At 52.0% G+C, this 18,196-nt stretch overlaps 1 protein-coding gene across 1 annotated transcript; it reads left to right on the forward strand.

The window, feature by feature from the left end:
* Window positions 1-25: 25 nt before the first annotated feature.
* BRAP (BRCA1 associated protein) lies at window positions 26-15,041 on the forward strand. Its single transcript, XM_032705816.1, has 12 exons — window positions 26-158; window positions 242-400; window positions 1,382-1,583; window positions 2,338-2,527; window positions 3,959-4,072; window positions 4,512-4,660; window positions 6,571-6,646; window positions 7,371-7,509; window positions 7,947-8,056; window positions 9,591-9,680; window positions 11,526-11,629; window positions 12,773-15,041. The coding sequence occupies exons 1-12, from the start codon at window positions 77-79 to the stop codon at window positions 13,131-13,133; spliced, it is 1,776 nt and encodes a 591-aa protein (XP_032561707.1). The 5' UTR covers window positions 26-76; the 3' UTR covers window positions 13,134-15,041.
* Window positions 15,042-18,196: the final 3,155 nt, after the last annotated feature.

Raw genomic sequence — 18,196 nt, forward strand, 5'->3', positions numbered from 1 at the left:
GTGACGTCACGGCGCGGTGACGTCACGCGGCGAGCGGCGCGGCGGAGGCGGAAGCGGCGGCGCCGGTGCCGGGCCCATGAGCGTGTCCCTGGTGGTGATCCGCCTGGAGCTGGCCGGGGCCTCCCCGCTGCCCAGGGCCTTCGCCTACAGCGCGGCCGGTGCGTGCCCGCGGCCCCCGGGGCGCCGCCGCTACCGGGCTTCGCGCCGCCGGCCCGGCCCAACGCCTGGTTTGTCCCCGCAGGTCCGGACATGGCAGCGGAGAGCACCGGCGCGGCCCCCGCCGCCGTGCCCGCCTGCCTGCAGGGGAAGGGCCCCGGGGAGCGCGCGGCCATCCTGCACCAGCACCTGGGGCGGCGGGAGATGACCGACGTGATCATCGAGACCATCCGGCCCCGCGCAGGTACCGAGGGGCGCGGGCTGGGGCTGTCCCCGTGCTGTCCCGGGCCTGTCCCCGCCGCTGACACCGGCCAGGGGATGTTGAGAGGGCTGCGGGGTTTGCGGGTCTGGAGCCGGCCCGGCAGTTTGGAAAACAAGCAGAGGAGTTCAGGAATGTGCGTTGGGTGCGGGGGCAGAGCTGGTTGTTCCAGGCAAACACTTCTCACTGAGCCCATCCCGATCCACAACTTCCTCAGGAGGGGCAGCTCCGATCTCTGCTCGGTGTGAGCAGGAACAGGACCCAGGGAAGGGCTCGAGCTCTGTCAGGGGAGGTTTAGGTTGGATCTCAGGAAAAGGTTCTTCCCCCAGAGGGTGGTCGGGCACTGAACAGGCTCCCCAGGGAATGATCACGGCCCCAAGGCTGCCAGAGCTCCAGGAGTGTTTGGACAACACTCTGAGGGACAGGGTGGGATTGTTGGGGTGTCCTAGGCAGAACCAGAAGTTGGACTGGATGGTCCTTGTGGGTCCCTTCCAGCTCTGGATATTCCCTGATTCACTCCACAGAGGTTTAATTTCTTTCAGGCTGCGCCACAGCTGGCCTGTGTTTCACTCCCCAGCATCACTGGTCCGTAGCAATGAGACCATTTGCTCTGTAAATGTTTAATTTCCCTGTCAGGGAGGGATTTAAGGATGGAAACACCAAGTCTGACACACATCCAGGGTGCACAGCAGGAGCTCTCACTCCTCCCCTGCTCAGCAAACCTGCCCCAGTTGCTTTGTGCTCATACTGGTGTCTGTTGGGATGTCACTGGGCACGGGACAAACCTCCTCCAGCTCAGTTCTGGGGCTCCCACGGGGTGTCTGTAGCTCTGCAATGTCCTGGGGGGCAGCAGGGATGAGGGGAATCTCATCCTGCTGCTCCCCAGGGCTGTGATTTGTGTGAACACAGACTGTGCTCAGGGCACAGCAGCACCTCAGTAACCGGGAAACTCTTGGTTTGTGAAAGATGAAGCAAAAGCTGCCGTGGAAGGAAGGAAATCCTCAGAGGCTGCATCTGCTGAGGACAAAACCAAACAGGAGGATCAGAGCAAGGAGCGTGAGGCTGCTCCAGACTCCCCCTCCAAGCAGCTCCCTGACCAGATCTCCTTCTTCAGCGGGAACCCTTCGGTGGAAATCGTCCATGGAATTATGCACCTGTACAAAACAAAGTAAGAATGGATTCCTGGGAAGGGTGAGTCTGTCAGCCCGAGGCTGTGGCTCCTGACAGGGATAAACAGGAAGGGTGACTCCTCCTGGGAGGGCACAGGGTGACTGGGGTTAATGGTGAAGCTTGGTGGACCTGTCAGAGCTGTGGGTGACATTGGAGGTGTTGGGAGCCTGTGCTGGGGACTGTAAGAGCGTAAGACAAGCACAGATTCCAAAAAAAATGACATTTGAAAGCAGCTTCCTGAGGGATCCCACAATTTAATCATGATCTCTGGGGCCTTGGTGACAGGAACTGCCTGAGGAGCAGGAGGTTTCATCCTGTACTTCAGGGGTTACAATTCCACACCATTCCCCTGAAATTGTGTAAGAACTCCCATTACAGGTCTTCCTGAAAGCCACCAGAAGCCCCCAAATGGGCACTGGAAATAGTAACAAACATTGCTCACTTGTTCTAGGAACAGTGCTGAGCATCTGGGGCTGGACAACTTCAGCTGCTTTTATAGAGAAACAGATGTCTAATCATTCCTGGCAATCCCATTGCTGTTGGAGCTGCCCAGTTTAACCCTTGGCTGAAGGATGGCTGTGCCTGTTTCACGTGGGAGCACTGGGTGTTCACCACAACCCCTCTCAACATTTACAAAAGAGAGTTAAGGTTGATAACAGCTCCTGTAGTGACTGCAGCAGTTGGAATGGTGTGTCCAGCTGTGTGTCCAGCTGTGCCCTGCCCCCCCTGAGGTGTCCCTGTTGTGTCCCCAGCAAGATGACCTCCCTGAAGGAGGATGTGCAGCGCAGTGCCATGCTCTGCATCCTCACCGTCCCGGCCACCATGACCAGCCACGACCTCATGAAGTTTGTGGCCTCCTTCTACGAGGTGATTGAGCACATGAAAATCATCAGAGACTCCACCCCAAACCAGTACATGGTGCTGATCAAGTTCAGCTCACAGGTAAGAGCTGGGAGCCCCTTGCCTGGGGATGTGGCTCTGCTGTCACTGTAGTCGCTGTTCGGGGGGTTGTGTGGCTTCACTGGCCAGATGCCAGCCAAGATTGCACTCACCCGTGGGGAAACAGCCCTGTCCCCCTTCCCTGAGAATTCCTGGGGCTGCTAAAGTCAGTCCCACACCTGGAGGAGAGTACCCTGTTCTAGCTGTGATTTTTCTCGGTTTCGTTCTTGCTTTGTCTTGGCAGGATATTTTATAAAAAATAGTCCAGACACAGAGTTCTCTGCTATCTCACAACTTACTCAGAGTGGTGTGTTGTGCTGTGCTGAACAGAAAGGACCCAGCCACTGGGGCTCCCTGTATTTTAGAAAAGACCTTTCCTGCTTTTCTGAGGAGCTGGGTGGTCTTCCAGCTACTGCCAGTGTGGAGAGGACAGTCACCCCCAAACTGAGAGCCCCAGGGGTGCTTTGATACCCAGCTAACGCTGTTTGCTGCTTACAGGTCTCCTGAACTGAATCCTGGCTTTAAATTCCCCCCTCCAGTTCCTGTGTGGACCCTTCCACTTGTACATTCTCTTCTCCCAAATGCTAATTCCATATTTTGGGGTTCAGGGAGAGGTTTCCCCCAGCTGTGGGTTCTTCCTGACATGCTTCCCATGCCCCTTGTGCACATGGAATATTTGTGTGAGTTTTGTGCTAATTGAAGTAGTTACAAAGTTTATTTTTGTCTCTTGCTCTACCAAATTACACAGGCAAATATCTAATGCTGTAAATCCCTAAACTTGTGCTCAATTCACCCTAAAATTCCTGTTTCTGAGGAAATTCCTTGGAGCTCTGTTGACCCCTAATGGCTGTGCCTGCAGGTGAAAAAACAAATCTCTGGGGCATTGGTGCTGCTGGCTGGAATGACCAGGAGTTTGGGAATGTGGCATTCAGCTCATTGCCTCAATCCTGTGTTGAGAAAGGGTTTGGCGAGTTACTGAGTGAAAAGGGATGATGGATTTGACGGGGTTTGGTTTGGTTCTGCCTCTTTTGCCTGGATTGTGGGTGGTGAAATGGACTCTTTCCCACAGTTAAACTGTTGCTCCTTTCCCTGTCATCACGGTCCCGCACCATGTCCCTCTTAAATTTTTGCAGAGACCAAATCTGCTTTACAAATGCCCTGAAATTGCTGACTAGGGGCAAAACAGATGCTGAAGGGAAATCCCTCATTCCTGCTGAATGATCCAATATCAGCATAGCTGTCACTGCCCTGGACTTCACTTTGTGTCTTCCAGTGATGATGCCAAAATGCAGTGCCTGGAGCTGAAATCCCTCCCCGGTGTTACAGGGCTGGGGGAGGGGAGAAAGGAGGATACAGGAGGTTCCTCCTCCTCTTCCTGGGTTGTGTGAGCTGTGAGTTTTCCCTTTTTAACCCGTTTCCCTGCTCTGTGCCCAGGCTGACGCCGACAGCTTCTACATGGCCTGCAATGGCCGCCAGTTCAACTCCATCGAGGAGGATGTTTGCCAGCTGGTGTACGTGGAAAGGGCTGAAGTCTTCAAATCAGAAGATGTAAGTTTGGTCTGGTTTTTTATCTGCACTTCAGAGGATTTTAAGAGGGTGATTTGGACTGGGCAGAACACTGCAAGAATAGCTCAACTGCATCAACCCAAACCCTGCTTCCTGTGTCCTTCCTTCCAGTGTCCTTGGAAGAGTTTCTGTGGTGACTCCGTGGGTTTTATGCCTTGTCTCTGACCTAAACCTGCCTTGTGTTTTCATTTAGTGAACCCCCAGAGCACAGTGGGGCTGGTGGCACATGCAGCACTGTCACTGAGCCTGTGCTGTGCAGAGGAACCCGGCTGTGGGCTGTTGAATGTTGGGGATCACTTTATGTCAAATAAATTTTCACCCACTGTGTGTCGTGTTTCTGATCCCTGGTGCCAGCAAGAGAGAAGCTGGGCTTAGTTGCTGGTGCTTGGCAGGTGCTGAGCAGTCTGTTGTTGCCTTGCAGGGGGCCAGCCTGCCCGTGATGGACCTCACAGAGCTGCCCAAGTGCACCGTGTGCCTGGAGAGGATGGACGAGTCCGTGAACGGGATCCTGACCACCCTGTGCAACCACAGCTTCCACAGCCAGTGTCTGCAGCGCTGGGAGGACACCACGTAAGGGGCTTTGCTTCATTCCCACACCCAAACCCTGCTCTGAGTGTGGTGGGTTTGTGCTGATAAGGCACTGCTCATCAGAGTGGGGGCAGGAATTACTGCAAGGCCTGATGCTCTTGTTTACCCATTAAGAGACTCCCAGAGAGAAATCTCCTTGCCAAAAGTAATTGAACAATGATTCCCAGGGGCCTCGCTGCTGAGGCAGGGAGGGAGTTGTAGAGTAATGCTGATTATTTCAAAATACAGGATAAAAGTGCTGGGGTAAACAGCACTGAGTGCACACACAGCCCTCTTAACTCAGCCTTGTCAGTTCAGTTATCCCTAAAAAAGATGGATCTGCCCACCTGCCTGGAGGTGAGGGGCCCTTTGGGCAGCCCTGCAGGCTTCTCTCCTGCCTGGATGCTGGGAGGGGAGGAGGAGGAGCTGGGCAAGAGCAGGTGTGCAGGGGGACAGGACTGGGAAGGGGAAGGCAGAGAAGGAAGGAATGATGACAAGGTCACTCAGTAAATCAGGCAGGGGAGGCTCCACACAGGCTGTTGTTCCGGGTGGGTATGGGATGAGGGATAGGGGGCCATGCCCTGCATGTGGGGACCCTCCATGGCACTGGGCAGTGCTGGGGGTCAGACCTGAGTCTGTCCTTAAAGCAGCTCCTCTTGCTGCCTTAACCCTTCCCTGTTCATGCTCCCACCAGCCCTCCCATCCCTGGGGAGGGGATTTCAGCATTCCTGGAGCCCCTGACTGGCATCCAGTCAGCTGCTCTGTGTTGGACATGTTGTGCATTCCTCTGGACACTGTTTGCTGCACCTCAGGCAGTCACAGCTACTGCAGCAGGAGGCTGCACATCTTCCCTGTACCTGCTCTGTCCCTGGGACCCTGATGCTGGATTCTCTGATGGAGTGTGAGGAAGATTTTAGCTCTCTGTCCATCACTCATGAGCCAAAGCACCAGAACCCCAGTGCCATTGATCAGATGTGTAGCTGTGCAAGTTGATGGGCTGCTTTGCTCATAAATCAACTCCAGTTTAAATTTGAAGCAATGGAGCTTAGCCAGTGCAGGGGCAAGATCCAAAATAGCACTTAAACATGTAATATACAATTTAAGCACAACTTAGGCTCCTCATCTCAAAGAACCATAAAGGAAAATCCCTGTCCTTGCTCAGGCGCCACAGAGGCTGTAAATGCCTGAATTTGTACAGAAAGCTGACTGCAATCCAGTTGTCTCCTCCCTGGAATAGTTCTGTGGCTTATCCAGCAGCTAATGAAAAATACATAAACAGTCCTGGCAGCAGATGTAGCCTCAGCTGCCCCGAGCTGAGCTGAGCTGAGCTGCTGGTGCTCTGGGTCTGGACAGGCTCCTTCTGCTCTTGGGTGTTCTGGCAGCACTGAGGTACTTCCAAAAGGGATGAGTGACCTCTTGAATCTTTGGTGGATCCAAAAGGAATGCCTGCTGCTGATACCTTTAGGCTACAGTTATGGGGTGTTCTGCCTGGGAAGGCTAAGACCAAAACCCTTGGGTTGGGATGGAACTGAGGCATCTCCTCAGGGTTGTTTAAGCACAAAGGTGTGTTTGCAGAGTGTCGCTTGGCTGTTCTCAGCAGTGTGTAGCTACAACATGCTCGTGTTTGCAGATGTTCTTTATGGCTGGACTGCAGCTAAGCCAGATCCAGCTGAACCTGTGAAATGGCTTTGGGAGAACTGTTCTTTGTGCTTCTGTCACTCACCAGCCAAATAGCAGTGACCTTGTGTGGAATGGAGGTCAATTTGAGTGGGTAAATGTGAACTGAGAGATGGAGGATACAGGGAGCATCCTGCTGCACCAGGCATTCCCTGGAGCTCTCTGGCTCTGTTTAATTACTGGAAGACGAGGATAGAGCAAACTGTGTCTCATCACAGTGCTTTATTGCCCCCCAGGTGCCCTGTCTGCAGGTACTGCCAGACACCAGAGCCCGTGGAAGAGAACAAGTGCTTTGAGTGTGGAGTTCAAGAAGTAAGTAGGTGGGTGGATGGTGAGTGAGATCTAGACTAGATCTGACTGCACAGCTGCTTGGGCTGCTTTGGGGGGTAATTCTGTGGCTGATTTTACCAGTCAGGGGGGTATCAGCTTTCCTTTTGAGTTGGAATCGGTGCTAGGAAGGGATGTTACCTCTCAGGTTTCCTGTTTTGACAAATCATTCTGATTCTTAGAAAGATCAGCACATCAACTGATCAGTGTGTGTGATGGGTGTGACAGCAGGGAGCTAAAGTGACCTTGAGCATGGTGAGCCCTTCTGGTCTGTGCCTTCAGAGCTTGCCTTGCTGAGCCTGCTGAGGTGCCTCGGTCCTTAGTCAAGGCCACTCTTCCATCCAGGTGGTGATTTACCAACGTGCCCAGCACCTGCAGGATGGCCCATTTGAATGCCTTTGATTTTGGGCTAGGAATGGGTAGTTTGCCCCTCAGCCTTTATGTTTTCAGACTCTCACAACAGGGATGGGTGAAGCTTCATTTTCTTGTAGAGATTTATTGCTACTCCCATGAAAAAAGTCTTGTCTCCGGTGAGCAAGGACCCCCTTCTCTTTGGCCTTCCAGAGGAGCAGGAAAGGGAAAGCAAACCCTGCTGGTTCCCTGAGGAAGGGACTGCACAGCACCAGCAGGGCAGCGGGGTGGGATCACACTTTCCCAAGGTGCCCCAGGTGACAGTGCTGTACCCACAGAGCTTTCCCTGTGTTGGCAGAACCTGTGGATCTGTCTGATCTGTGGGCACATCGGCTGCGGGCGCTACGTGAGCCGACACGCCTACAAGCACTTCGAGGAGACCCAGCACACCTACGCCATGCAGCTCACCAACCACAGGGTCTGGGACTACGCTGGAGGTGAGAGCTCCCCGTCCCTCCTGCAGGGTCACCTGGCTTGGGAACAGCTCTTGGAACCCCTTAGGAAGAGGAGTTGAGGCAGAGTTTGCCTGGAGATGAAGGAGTTTGTGTCTGCACTAATCCCTGTCTTTTGGAAGCATCCATCTCTGCTCTTATAGCAGCTTTAGTGGGTCTGGAGCAGATGGAAGAGGGAGAACATGACTGGAATGTGTTTGTCACTCCCTTTCCATCCGTTTTCCCTGAGGTGTGGGAATGGGCTGTTGGAATAAATACCCTGTGAGGTGTCTGGGAGAAGCCTGCTAAAGAACCTGCCATGTGAGGTTGGCTCTGTGCCTCCCCGCGGTGCTGGTGCAGAGCCTGGGGGGTTAATTGTTCTGCAGGGCTGGGGGCAGCCTGGGTGCCCCTCAGCTCCAAGTGCTTGGATTTTCTCTCCTCAGACAACTATGTCCATCGGCTGGTGGCCAGTAAAACTGACGGGAAGATCGTCCAGTACGAGTGTGAGGGGGACATGTGCCAGGAGGAGAAAATTGATGCCTTACAATTAGAGGTAAATATTTTGACGTGTTGGGCTCTGTGTGGGGAAGTGTTTCAAACCCTGACATGACCACGGTTCAATCCCATCAGCTTACACAGCAGACCTGCTCCCTGCCTGTAGGGAATCATCTCAAGCCAGGAGCAGGAATGGCTTTACTGCTTTTTTTTCTTCCTTTTTTTTTTTTTTTTTTTTAAACCTTCCCTGGTTCTGCAGAGCCGATGCAGCGCCGTGTGAGCTGCAGTGTTGTCCTGTGGTCACTGGATTGAAGATGAGCTGGTTGTGCTGCTGCAAACACTCAGGTCACTGGAGGGAGAAATGGGTCTGAGTCACCCTCCAGACCCTTCCCAGTGGATCCGTGACCAGGGTTCGCAGCCAGGATCTGTGTGGAACTGTCAGTAAGAGCAGCTTAGCTCCTAAACTGAACCAGGCTGTAGGAATCCTTGGCCAGCAAAGCTGACAGGCTTGTCTGACACCAGCCATGTTCTGTTCCCTCCTCTCGAACAGATAATGATTTATTTATTTTCAGTACCTGTTGCCCAGCTTCTCTCCTAACTAAAGGAGAAATCTCTGCTTCACTGAGCAGACACTGCAGCACCATTTCAGCCGCATTAGACACGAGGGGATGTGAGGAGGAACAGCCCACAGGGACCAGACTTGAGCAGCTCATTGCTCAGATAAATATTTGGTTGCTTTTCCGTGAATTTTCTGACTAACGCTCAGATGCTAAACCAGCTAATTTTAACCCTTTCTTCTGGGAGGTTGTTGCTTAAAGTGTGTAAGATCTCTCTGTCCTATGAGATCTAAATATTTGAGAGAGAATGAATTTGGCAGTGTATGTTGGCACTCAGAAATTACTGAGAGTGATCAGGGCTTTGTGCATGTTTAATTCTGCAGTGAATGGCTAATTTGGTGCTTATTAGCCTGATGATAAGAAATGATCAGGTTTTCCAGCCTTCTCATAACTCATTTGCAGAACCAGCAGGGAAGAGATGGGATGGAAGGCATCTATCCTCCTTCATATGCCAAATGACATTGGAATGGGCCATCCATTTAGAGAATTGTGAATAGTACACAGAGCTGAGGGTGCTTTCCAAGAGACCTTCTTACAGGGAAGCTGGGCATGTGCATTGACCCTTCTGCCTTGGATTTGGGGCTGTGAATGGGAACTCTGCCCCTCAGCCTTTGGGATCTCAGACTCTCATGACAGGGATGAGTGAAGCTTCATTTTCTTGTAGAGATTGCTGCTCCCACAAAAACAAGCTGTCTCCTCTTTCAAAAGTTCTTACCTTGATAATGGGTTCAGCTCAGCAGAACTTTCACTTGATCCTCGTGCTCTGAAGGCTTTCCTTGATTTCAAAAACCAAGTGATTTGATTGTGAAATCAAACTGGTTAAACACATCAGCTGGAGGTGCAGTTGGGATGTGTGTCCAGAACCTTCTCTCTGCTCAATTTCATCTGATTAAATTGATTTGGATTTTGGAGCCCTCTGGGCTCCCTGATCAGCACAGCCCCCCTGACGACTCTGTGTCTCTCCTGTGTTTGTAGTATTCCTATTTGCTGACGAGCCAGCTGGAATCCCAGCGGATCTATTGGGAAAACAAGATTGTCCGGATAGAGAAGGACACGGCTGAAGAGGTGAGCTCTGCCCTGGGCAAGTGTGCAGGGCCCTGGACACTGGGAAATGGGAGAGAGAAGGAGCTGGTGGGTCCGTGGTGTGTGACGTGGCCTCGTGCAGCCTGTTCCGCTCCCAGCTGGGAAAATTGGCTCCGGGATGTGTCTGTCCCTTCTCTGGCTGCTCACATCCAGCAATTTGCTGCTCAGTGGTGCAGAAGCAGGTAGATTGCACCGAGATTGAAGGGTGATTTAAATGTGCTGCTGGGGAAACTGCAGCAGAGGGGAGGGCAGCCCGTGGTGCTGCAGGATCCCGGGCTGCCGGTGCCATCCGTCTCCCTGACACGGCTCTCCGGGGAAGGTTGGTGTAGCAGAGACAATATGACTTTAATTTGCTCGGCTGCAGGAGGTGGGAGCTGTCTCTCTGCTCCAAATGCATATTGATTTGCCCTTTCTTTTTGATCCCCTCTCTCTCCTCCTCACCCTTTGGGAAAAGTTCAGTCTCCTCCTATAAAGCATCCTGGAGGCAGGACTGCTTCAAAATGTCACCGGCAAAAATCCAGGGAGGATATTTTACTGCTTTTTCACTCTACATAGATCCTTTGAAGTAGGTTTAAAGTGATTCAGGATTTAGAACTGAGTCCTTAACTTAACTTTCCACACGACTTCTAATTAACCATTTAGTACCTGCAGGGAAATAAACATAGAAATTGTGACCATTGAAATAGTGGTCACTGACCTTGTCCTAAAGAACAGTCCCAGGAATCTCAAGGAGAACCTTATAGAAGGAAAATATATATAAAAAATAATCTTGCACAGGACCAAGAAACATGATCCACAAAGAAATTCAAAGTGAAATGGCTGTGATCCATTCCCCAAATGTGGTTTCACATTTAAAGATCCCAACAATGTTATTCATGGCATTTGCTCCGTGTAAGTCTTGTCTGGATTGGTGCCACCATGCAGTGTATTCCATTATCAGTGCTCAGGCTACTTCCCCAAATTACCCATCAGCTGCACAAACATTCCCTGATTAGGGCTGGAAGGCTTAAAACCTGCTCTGCATCCACTGTGGCACCAGTGACAGCACCATGTGTGCTGACACTGAGATGTGTCCACATTGCTCCTTCAGGAAAGCATTTTTCCTTTAAATTCCTGCCTCCACTACAGCAGAGTGTGCTGTAGACACTGATATGGGGGAATCAAGCATTCCTGACTGTAAATCCCCTGTCTCATGTTGGGGGTTTGACACGCTCAGTGCTGCACCTGGAGAAGGAGAGCTTGGCTTTCTCCCACAGCAGCACCTGGAGTGGGGCAGCAGAGGAGGAGGAAGCTGAGGAAGGAGTGTTTGTGTTTGTGTTTTGCATGAGTAAGATATTGGTGTCAGTGGGTCACTGCCTTATGACAGCACTGCTGAGTCAGTGCTGAGCAGGGGAGCCTCTTCATCTTCTCACTTTGACCACACTTCCTTGAGGTTTGGTTTAAAATGAGCAAAAACCCGGCCTTGTAACACCTTAAGGTGGAAATGCAAGTTTGCTGATGGAGCCAGAAATAGGAGAGAATGGCTGAAGGAATGACTGCTGCAGGCAGGGAGAAGTTAAGGATCTGCTGCAGCTTTTGTGTGATCCTGGCACAGCTCTCAGCCCGAGTTGCTGCTCTGTGTGAGCAGCTTCCACGGCAACGTGGCTCCTTGTCTGGGCTACGAGTGTGACACGGGGGTCTCCAGCAGAACAAAGCCCGGACTCAGAGCTTCCCTTACCTGGGGAGAGGAATGGGCTGGAGTCTGGAAACCACTCCAGAAAACTGAGTGTCCTGACGAAAGTGCAGCAGACTTTGAGCCGGTTGAAATGCCTGTGTTTGTTTTTACAGATTAACAACATGAAGACCAAATTTAAAGAGACCATTGAGAAGTGTGACAGTCTGGAACAGCGGCTCAATGACTTGCTCAAAGAAAAGCAGTCTGTGGAGAGGAAGTGGGTACCGCTGCCAGGTTCAGTTCCATGCAGCCATTAAAGTGCTGCACACTGACATCCAAAAAGGAATCCTGCTATTCCTGGGCAATTCTGAGCTGTTTAAGCTGGAATACTGAGAACATGGCTTGCTTTAAAAAAAGCTCTCATTTCTGTAGGTGTTCCCAAAGGGGAAGTGCCTGTTTTGTGAGCAGCTTTGGGGTTCTCAGCTCCTTTTACACACTCTGCATATTTAGCACTCAGGGATCCTTCCTCTCCCTGCTCCAGGGATCATTCCTCCCCCTGCTCTGAGGTAGATGCCAGCCTGTCCTGCCATTGGCAGATGCATCCAAAGGGATGAGAGGCAGCTCAGCAGAGGCACCACCCAGCACAGAGGAAAATGGAGATCTTGGGAATTGCCCAGGGGAAAGATGTTAAGCACAGGGACTGGGATCCATGTGCTCCAGCAGACTGGGTGGGACTGTGTGCCCTGTTCCTCCCAACCTGTCCAGCAGCCCTGGCTGGAGCAGGGAGCCCAGGCCAGGGAGGTGGGTCAGTGCAGCTCACCTTGCTGGGTGGGAAGGGGTTGCTGTATGATGCCAGCTAACTTCCAGGGTAAAAGCAGTGAGTTGTTGGGAGCAGGAAGTCTGTGAATCACGAGGCTACTGATATCCTTTTGGGAGCATCTCGCTTCCAAGTGAAGTGGCATCTTCAGGGTCTTGGAGTGTGGAGGAGCCAGTGTCTGAGGTCCCTGACTGCCCTCAGCTCTCACAGGGTCCTGTGTAATCTCTGTGCCCTTTTTGGGACCTGTTCCAAAAGCTGCAGGTGTGTGCTGAAGGTTAGTCCCATCTCCCAAACATCTCACTGTTGGCATTTGTCATGAGGTGGAATTGCCTGACTCCCAAGAGAAGGGATAACTCCTGAGTTATGCAGTTAAGGAAGGAATTCTGCCTCACAGTATCGTGTTCCATGTACAGGAACACTGGTGCTGCACAGAAAATCCTGGGGGCATGTCAGAGTCTTGCATTGCCTCCCCTTGCCCATCTTTGCCAGAAAACCAAATTGCAGGTGGTCTCAGGGGGGCTGGGGGCAGTTGCCCAGTATAAAGGCTGCAGTGGGGTTTGGGCTGGGAGTGCTGCTGTCCTGACTTGTGCTTCTCCCTGCAAGGTGTTCCCAGCTGAATAACAAAGTGGCAAAGCTCTCCAACGAGCTGAAGGAGGAGCAGGAGCTGAACAAATGCTTGAGAGCAAACCAGGCCTTGCTGCAGAACAAACTGAAGGAGGAGGAGAGAGTGTTAAAGGAGACCTGTGAGCAGAAGGACTTGCAGATCTCCGAGATCCAGGAGCAGCTGCGGGATGTCATGTTCTACCTGGAGACACAACAGAAGATCAACCACCTCCCAGCCGAGACCCGGCAGGAGATCCAGGAGGGACAGATCAACATCGCAGTGGCATCTTCTGCCAGCTCCTCCACGGCAGGCACAGGCAAACCTTCCTCCAGGAGAGGCCGTGGCAAGAGGGGGAAATGAGCCTGGGAATGCTCTGCTCCCGCCCTGGAACTGGCCGTGCCGGCGCAGGCCTGGCTCACCTCGGGACTCCGGCTGGGAACACCCAGCCCACTAAAGCTCAGCTAGAAATTGTCTTCAGAGCTGCTCATAAAACTGGCTGCCAGTCAGTGGAGGTGTCTGTGGTATTTAAAAGCATTTCACTGCACTATTTAGCTGTTTTTAGGCAGATCTTGATGACCATTTTGCCTTCCTACCTTTTCAGAGCCCCTCCTGTCATGCATTTGACTTCCTTGGAGAAGGTTTTGGGGTGGAAGGTGTGTCCATGTCAAACATCCCATTCCCTGCAGGGATGCTGTAGAGTAGGCTCAGCCCAGTGTGTAAGGCTTCTCCAGTTCTTCTCCTGGATTAAAAGTATTCTCAATTAAGAAATTATTTAATAAACAGTGTAAATTAGACTATATACATCTCCTTTTTGTACGTGCAGTCCTGGCGCTGCAGAACTGCTAGTGCAGGAGTAGAACTGTAGTTTGGAAATAAAAAGGAGTGAGGTGTGGAAAATGAACCATCTTAGTGGTGTAAGAAACCAGGTGAGTCCTAAAGGCTCATGATCTGGGAAATTAAATGCTTTAAGGGACTCTGCTATGATCTCTTTCTTCATTTTACAGGTGGCCTTTGAGAGGCCAGTGCTTGCTGTGCTGCCTTTGGGGCAGAAAGGGTGGAAGTTTTGTGTTCTGGACGCTGTTTAATATTATTTTATAGGTATTTCTACAAATTAAATAGAGTCATCTGTGAAGATGGGAACATGCTCCCAGCATTCCAGTCCTCCTGGAGCAGGGGGTGTGTCCCCTCACTGGGCTGCACTGGGGATGCTGGTACGAGCTCCAGAGCTGTTACCCTCAAAACCAGGTGAGGAGAGGGATGAGCTCAGCCTTTTACAAACTCTCTTCCCACATTCCTGTAGCTGCCAGGCCAGGTCTGTGGGAGAGCTGGATGTGCTGCCCACCACTGGACCCTTGCTGTGAGCTGCAGCTGCTGTTCCCAGTTCCTCTGATCCTGCTCCAAAACGTGGCACTGTCCAAAATCTCAGCTGGCAGAACTCCCATGTCACTTGCCCCAAAGGTAGGCAGGTCCTGTAAGGGGAATTTGTGGACAAACCTCTTTTGCTTTGGTTTTTTATTGGTTTTCACTTAGATTCTCAGATTGGATGCTCTGGGGTGGGCAGTTTTCCCCTGGCTGGAGGAGTGACTGTCCTGGTGGTTGTTGTGCTCAGAATGGGAGCGTTTAAAGGCTGATCTGTTGTTAGAGATGGCAGGGGAGTCCCACAGTTGTCTTTCCAGCCCATAGGATGATCCTTGTCCATTGGAACAATCATGATCTTAGTCTGGGACACTGGCTGACTGACCAGCTCCAGCCCAGACCCATGAAACAACCAGTCCTTTATTGCTGGAGGTGGTTCCTTTTTTGGCCAGTTGAAAGGGATGAGTTACAATCAATGGAATGACTTGGGAAAGGCGGGTCATTACAATCCACTTCCTGACTGGATGGACGGGAAGTGTGGACTGTCCTCACTGGAAATTCGGGGCACGTGTTAGTGCAGTCATGGCATCCACTGCTTGGGTCTGGAGATCTGCCCCAACCACCTGGAATTTGGACCTTTTCTAACTTTGTAGCATGAATGTACACTCACTTTTCCGTGTGTGGATTGTACAACCAGGCCTCTGCCTTCTGTAAATGACTCTAAGGACCGAGAGATGTACAGCACGGCTTGCTCTCCTAGAGAAACTATTTTATTTAAGATATATTTTTACACCATTAAGATCCTCTGACCTTTTGCTGAAGGCTTGCTTTGTGTAGAACACTAAGATGCTGTACTGTATCTTGGAATTCCTTTTCAAAAAATGTGATGGAAAATTAAACCAGTGTGCAGTTCTTTGTGTGTGTTTGACTGGAAGGGGAGGGAGGAGAAGGCAGGGAGGACAACAAAACATGCAACTTGTTATTTTTGAAGTCTTCTGGTTTTTAACTCGAAGGCAAAGCTGTCCAAATGAGCCCTGTGTCATTTTTGGGCTGGGGAAGTTGGGCTCAGCTGAGCTGATCTGAGCAGATAAGGCAGGGCAATTATCCCTGGGCAGCTCATGCAGAAAAAGCAAGAATTGTTGAATACTCTGTGTTAAACCAAATTACTCTCAGTCCTCGAGTCCCCTCCAGCTTCTCCTACAGTCATCCCAGGTGACAGGACAACCTGCAGTGTCTGTCTGGGTGTTTAGTCACTGTTGCAGATCAGTGGGCTCCCCCAGGCTCCTGCTCCTGTGAGACTGCCCACAAGGAAATGGGGCTTGTGGTGAAGGGAAAACTCCCAGTGAAGGCCATTCCATGACTCTTCCTTACCCATCATCCGGACACCCAAGTGTCTGGAAAAAGTGTTGGCACTCAGGACTGCAGCCTGTGGGCAAGTTTTGGCATCCGCAACTGGAAGAGCAGGTCAGCTCTGGTGACTCAGTGTCACCACAGCAAGAGGCTGCAGCAGCACAAAACTCCCAAGCACGGGACAGCTGAGACTGGCCAAGCTGCTGCTATGGTTAAAACCCTTAAAATAGACCCTTTTGTTCTTAAATCATGAAAGAAACACATTTCCCCCGAGGAGCAGCAGAGGGGTTTTGCTGTCTGTGCTGGTGCTGCCTTGGGTGGGAGTGGGATCACAGAGCTGTAGGACACAACCTGCCTGGGCATGTGCCACGTGGGCTCTGTGGCAGGAATGGACAGGGGGTGCTCCAGCAGGAGCAAGAAATGAGGGACTTGGTCTCCCCAAAGGGCTGCTGTGAACTTCACTGGATCCTGCTGTTCCCTCTGCAGAAGGTCCCTGATTCCCTGGGACAGAGGGAGCAGGACAGCAAAGTGACTGACTGTGTACAGGGGCAGGACAGGGACCAGAAGCCTCTGCTGCCACCTCTGTGGGGAGAGCACCCACCTGCCAGAGGGAGGTTGGCAGGGGCTGCAGGAAAGGCTGTGGGGTTTAAAGGGGCTAGGGAGAAGCACAGATGCAGCAGGGTCACAGCCCTGGCAGAGTCCTGAGGATGCTGAGATGATTCACTCTGGCAGCTGTTCCCAAGCCAGCACTGGGGAGAGGCGGCTCCAGGGGGTGACAGGGGACAGCAGGGACAGAGGGATGTGCTCCCCTGCTGGAAGGGAAGTTTAGGGCAGCTTGGGGTGAGCCGGGGCTCGGCTGTCACTCTTCCCTCAGGGATGTTCCCACCAGATTGGCAGGTGCCACAGTTTGGGGTGAGACATCTGACACTGCTCTGTTTCACATGGCGCCAGGGACTCGTGCATTTTTTGCCCCTTGGGAAGAAACTGTCTCTTAATGCAAATGAATCCCCTTGATGCCACTGGTTCTGCTCCCTGAGGAGCCAAGGTGCTGGGTGAGGTGACATCCCTGGTTTGTGCCCAAGAAAAACCTCGAGTGGATCGGACATGGAGTCACCTCCAGGCACAGATCTACAGGTGCCCATCTGTCTGAGCAGCTGGAGCACCCACAGCCACACTCTCTGTGCCATGGCCAGCCCAGGCCCCTCCAAGGGGCCACACTGCTGTCCCACCACCTGCTCTCTGCTCCCTTTACCTTTTCACCGGAGCCCAATTCCCTAAGGCCCGCTGGAAAATTCCTGCCTTGATCTGCACCAACCGACTTGTCTGTTCTCGTTTGAGCTCTGAGAAATTCACAGCCATTTCTCCATGGCCTCCTCCCCCTTTTTTTTTTTTTATGTAAAGGGGCATTTTGGTCTAATAATTGTGTTTTAAAGGCAGACTCACCCAGCAGGTCCCACACTAGCACAGCCAGAGGTGTTTGGGGGGAGTTTTGCAGCATAGGAGGGACGCTTATGTATTGATTCCCCAGCCTGTATTCCTGCACATATTTCCCAAGGCAGGAGCCAGCTCTGTGCTCTGGTTCTCTCCAGCCTTTGAGGGGCAAAAGAAAAAAAACAGGGACAGGTTTGCCTGGAGCAGGAAGCAATTGGTGATATTTGCTTTCACTCCAAGCCAAAGCCCCACACCTCCAGCTTCCTGCTCCTGCACCACCCCTGAGCAAACATTATTTATAGCAGCAAGCAGCAGTTATAGCTTTGCCCCTTCTTGACCTGGAAGTAATTGGTTAATTGAGTTAGACAACAAACCTCAAGACACTCACATGGTTTCCTTCCACCTTCTCCTAGGGAGCTGGAGAGTCAAACTTCTTCCATCCCAAGCTGGTTAAAAACATCAAACACCTCAGAGAGAGCAACGTTTACTTCCCCACCAGGAAATTGGGCCCTGTTGAACCTCCTTCAGGGCCAACAGCTCCTATTAAGCTGCTGCACCTGGGGGGGTTGCTGCCTTGCTGGAGCTGGAGCAGGTGGGGGTTCTTTGGGGAGGTTTTCCTGAGCTGTGCAGAGGCTGGGAAACCATGGAAAGCTTTGCTGCTTGCTGGTGGGAGCTGTGCTCTGAGCAGAGGCGTGTGAGCTCACCAGAAAACTGAAATTTTGGTCTTTGCAGGTTTGGTGATGTGCTGATTTTGTGGTTGTAGAGGTTCCCTGGGTTTATGGGCCCCAGGGCAGGGGTGAGGATGAGCTGAATTAAGCACATGCCTTATTCCCAGACTGAGATCCCCGGGCTGTGCTGGTCTCTGGTGCAGAGTCTGGCACGTTCCTTGGGTGATCGTGCTCTCAGAGGTGCTGGAGTTGGGCTGTGAAGGTCCTGTTTATGCTGGGGGTGTGCAGGAGCCTTCCCAAACCCCAGAGCCAGCAGTCAGGCTGTCTCCATGCCTTTCAGGAGAATTTTCCTGGATGGAGGCTGCAATGAGCTGTTTTCTTGCCTGTTTTCAGTGTCCCTATGTGATGGCAATGGCTTTGGAGGACAATGTCAGTGTGGGACATAATTGGGTTTCTGGCTGCAAAGATGATGGTTTTGACACTGATCTAAGTGCCTCTGCCTCCCAGTGTCCCTCTGCCCTCGTGTCTCTTTATATGTGACTAATGTTTATGAATCTCCATGGATGTGTGACACTCTTTGGGAAGAGGAGCCTCCTCCCATGTACAGCAGAGGGGTTT

The sequence above is a fragment of the Chiroxiphia lanceolata genome, chromosome 18 (assembly GCF_009829145.1).
Source record: "Chiroxiphia lanceolata isolate bChiLan1 chromosome 18, bChiLan1.pri, whole genome shotgun sequence".
Classification (NCBI taxonomy): Eukaryota; Metazoa; Chordata; class Aves; order Passeriformes; family Pipridae; genus Chiroxiphia; species Chiroxiphia lanceolata.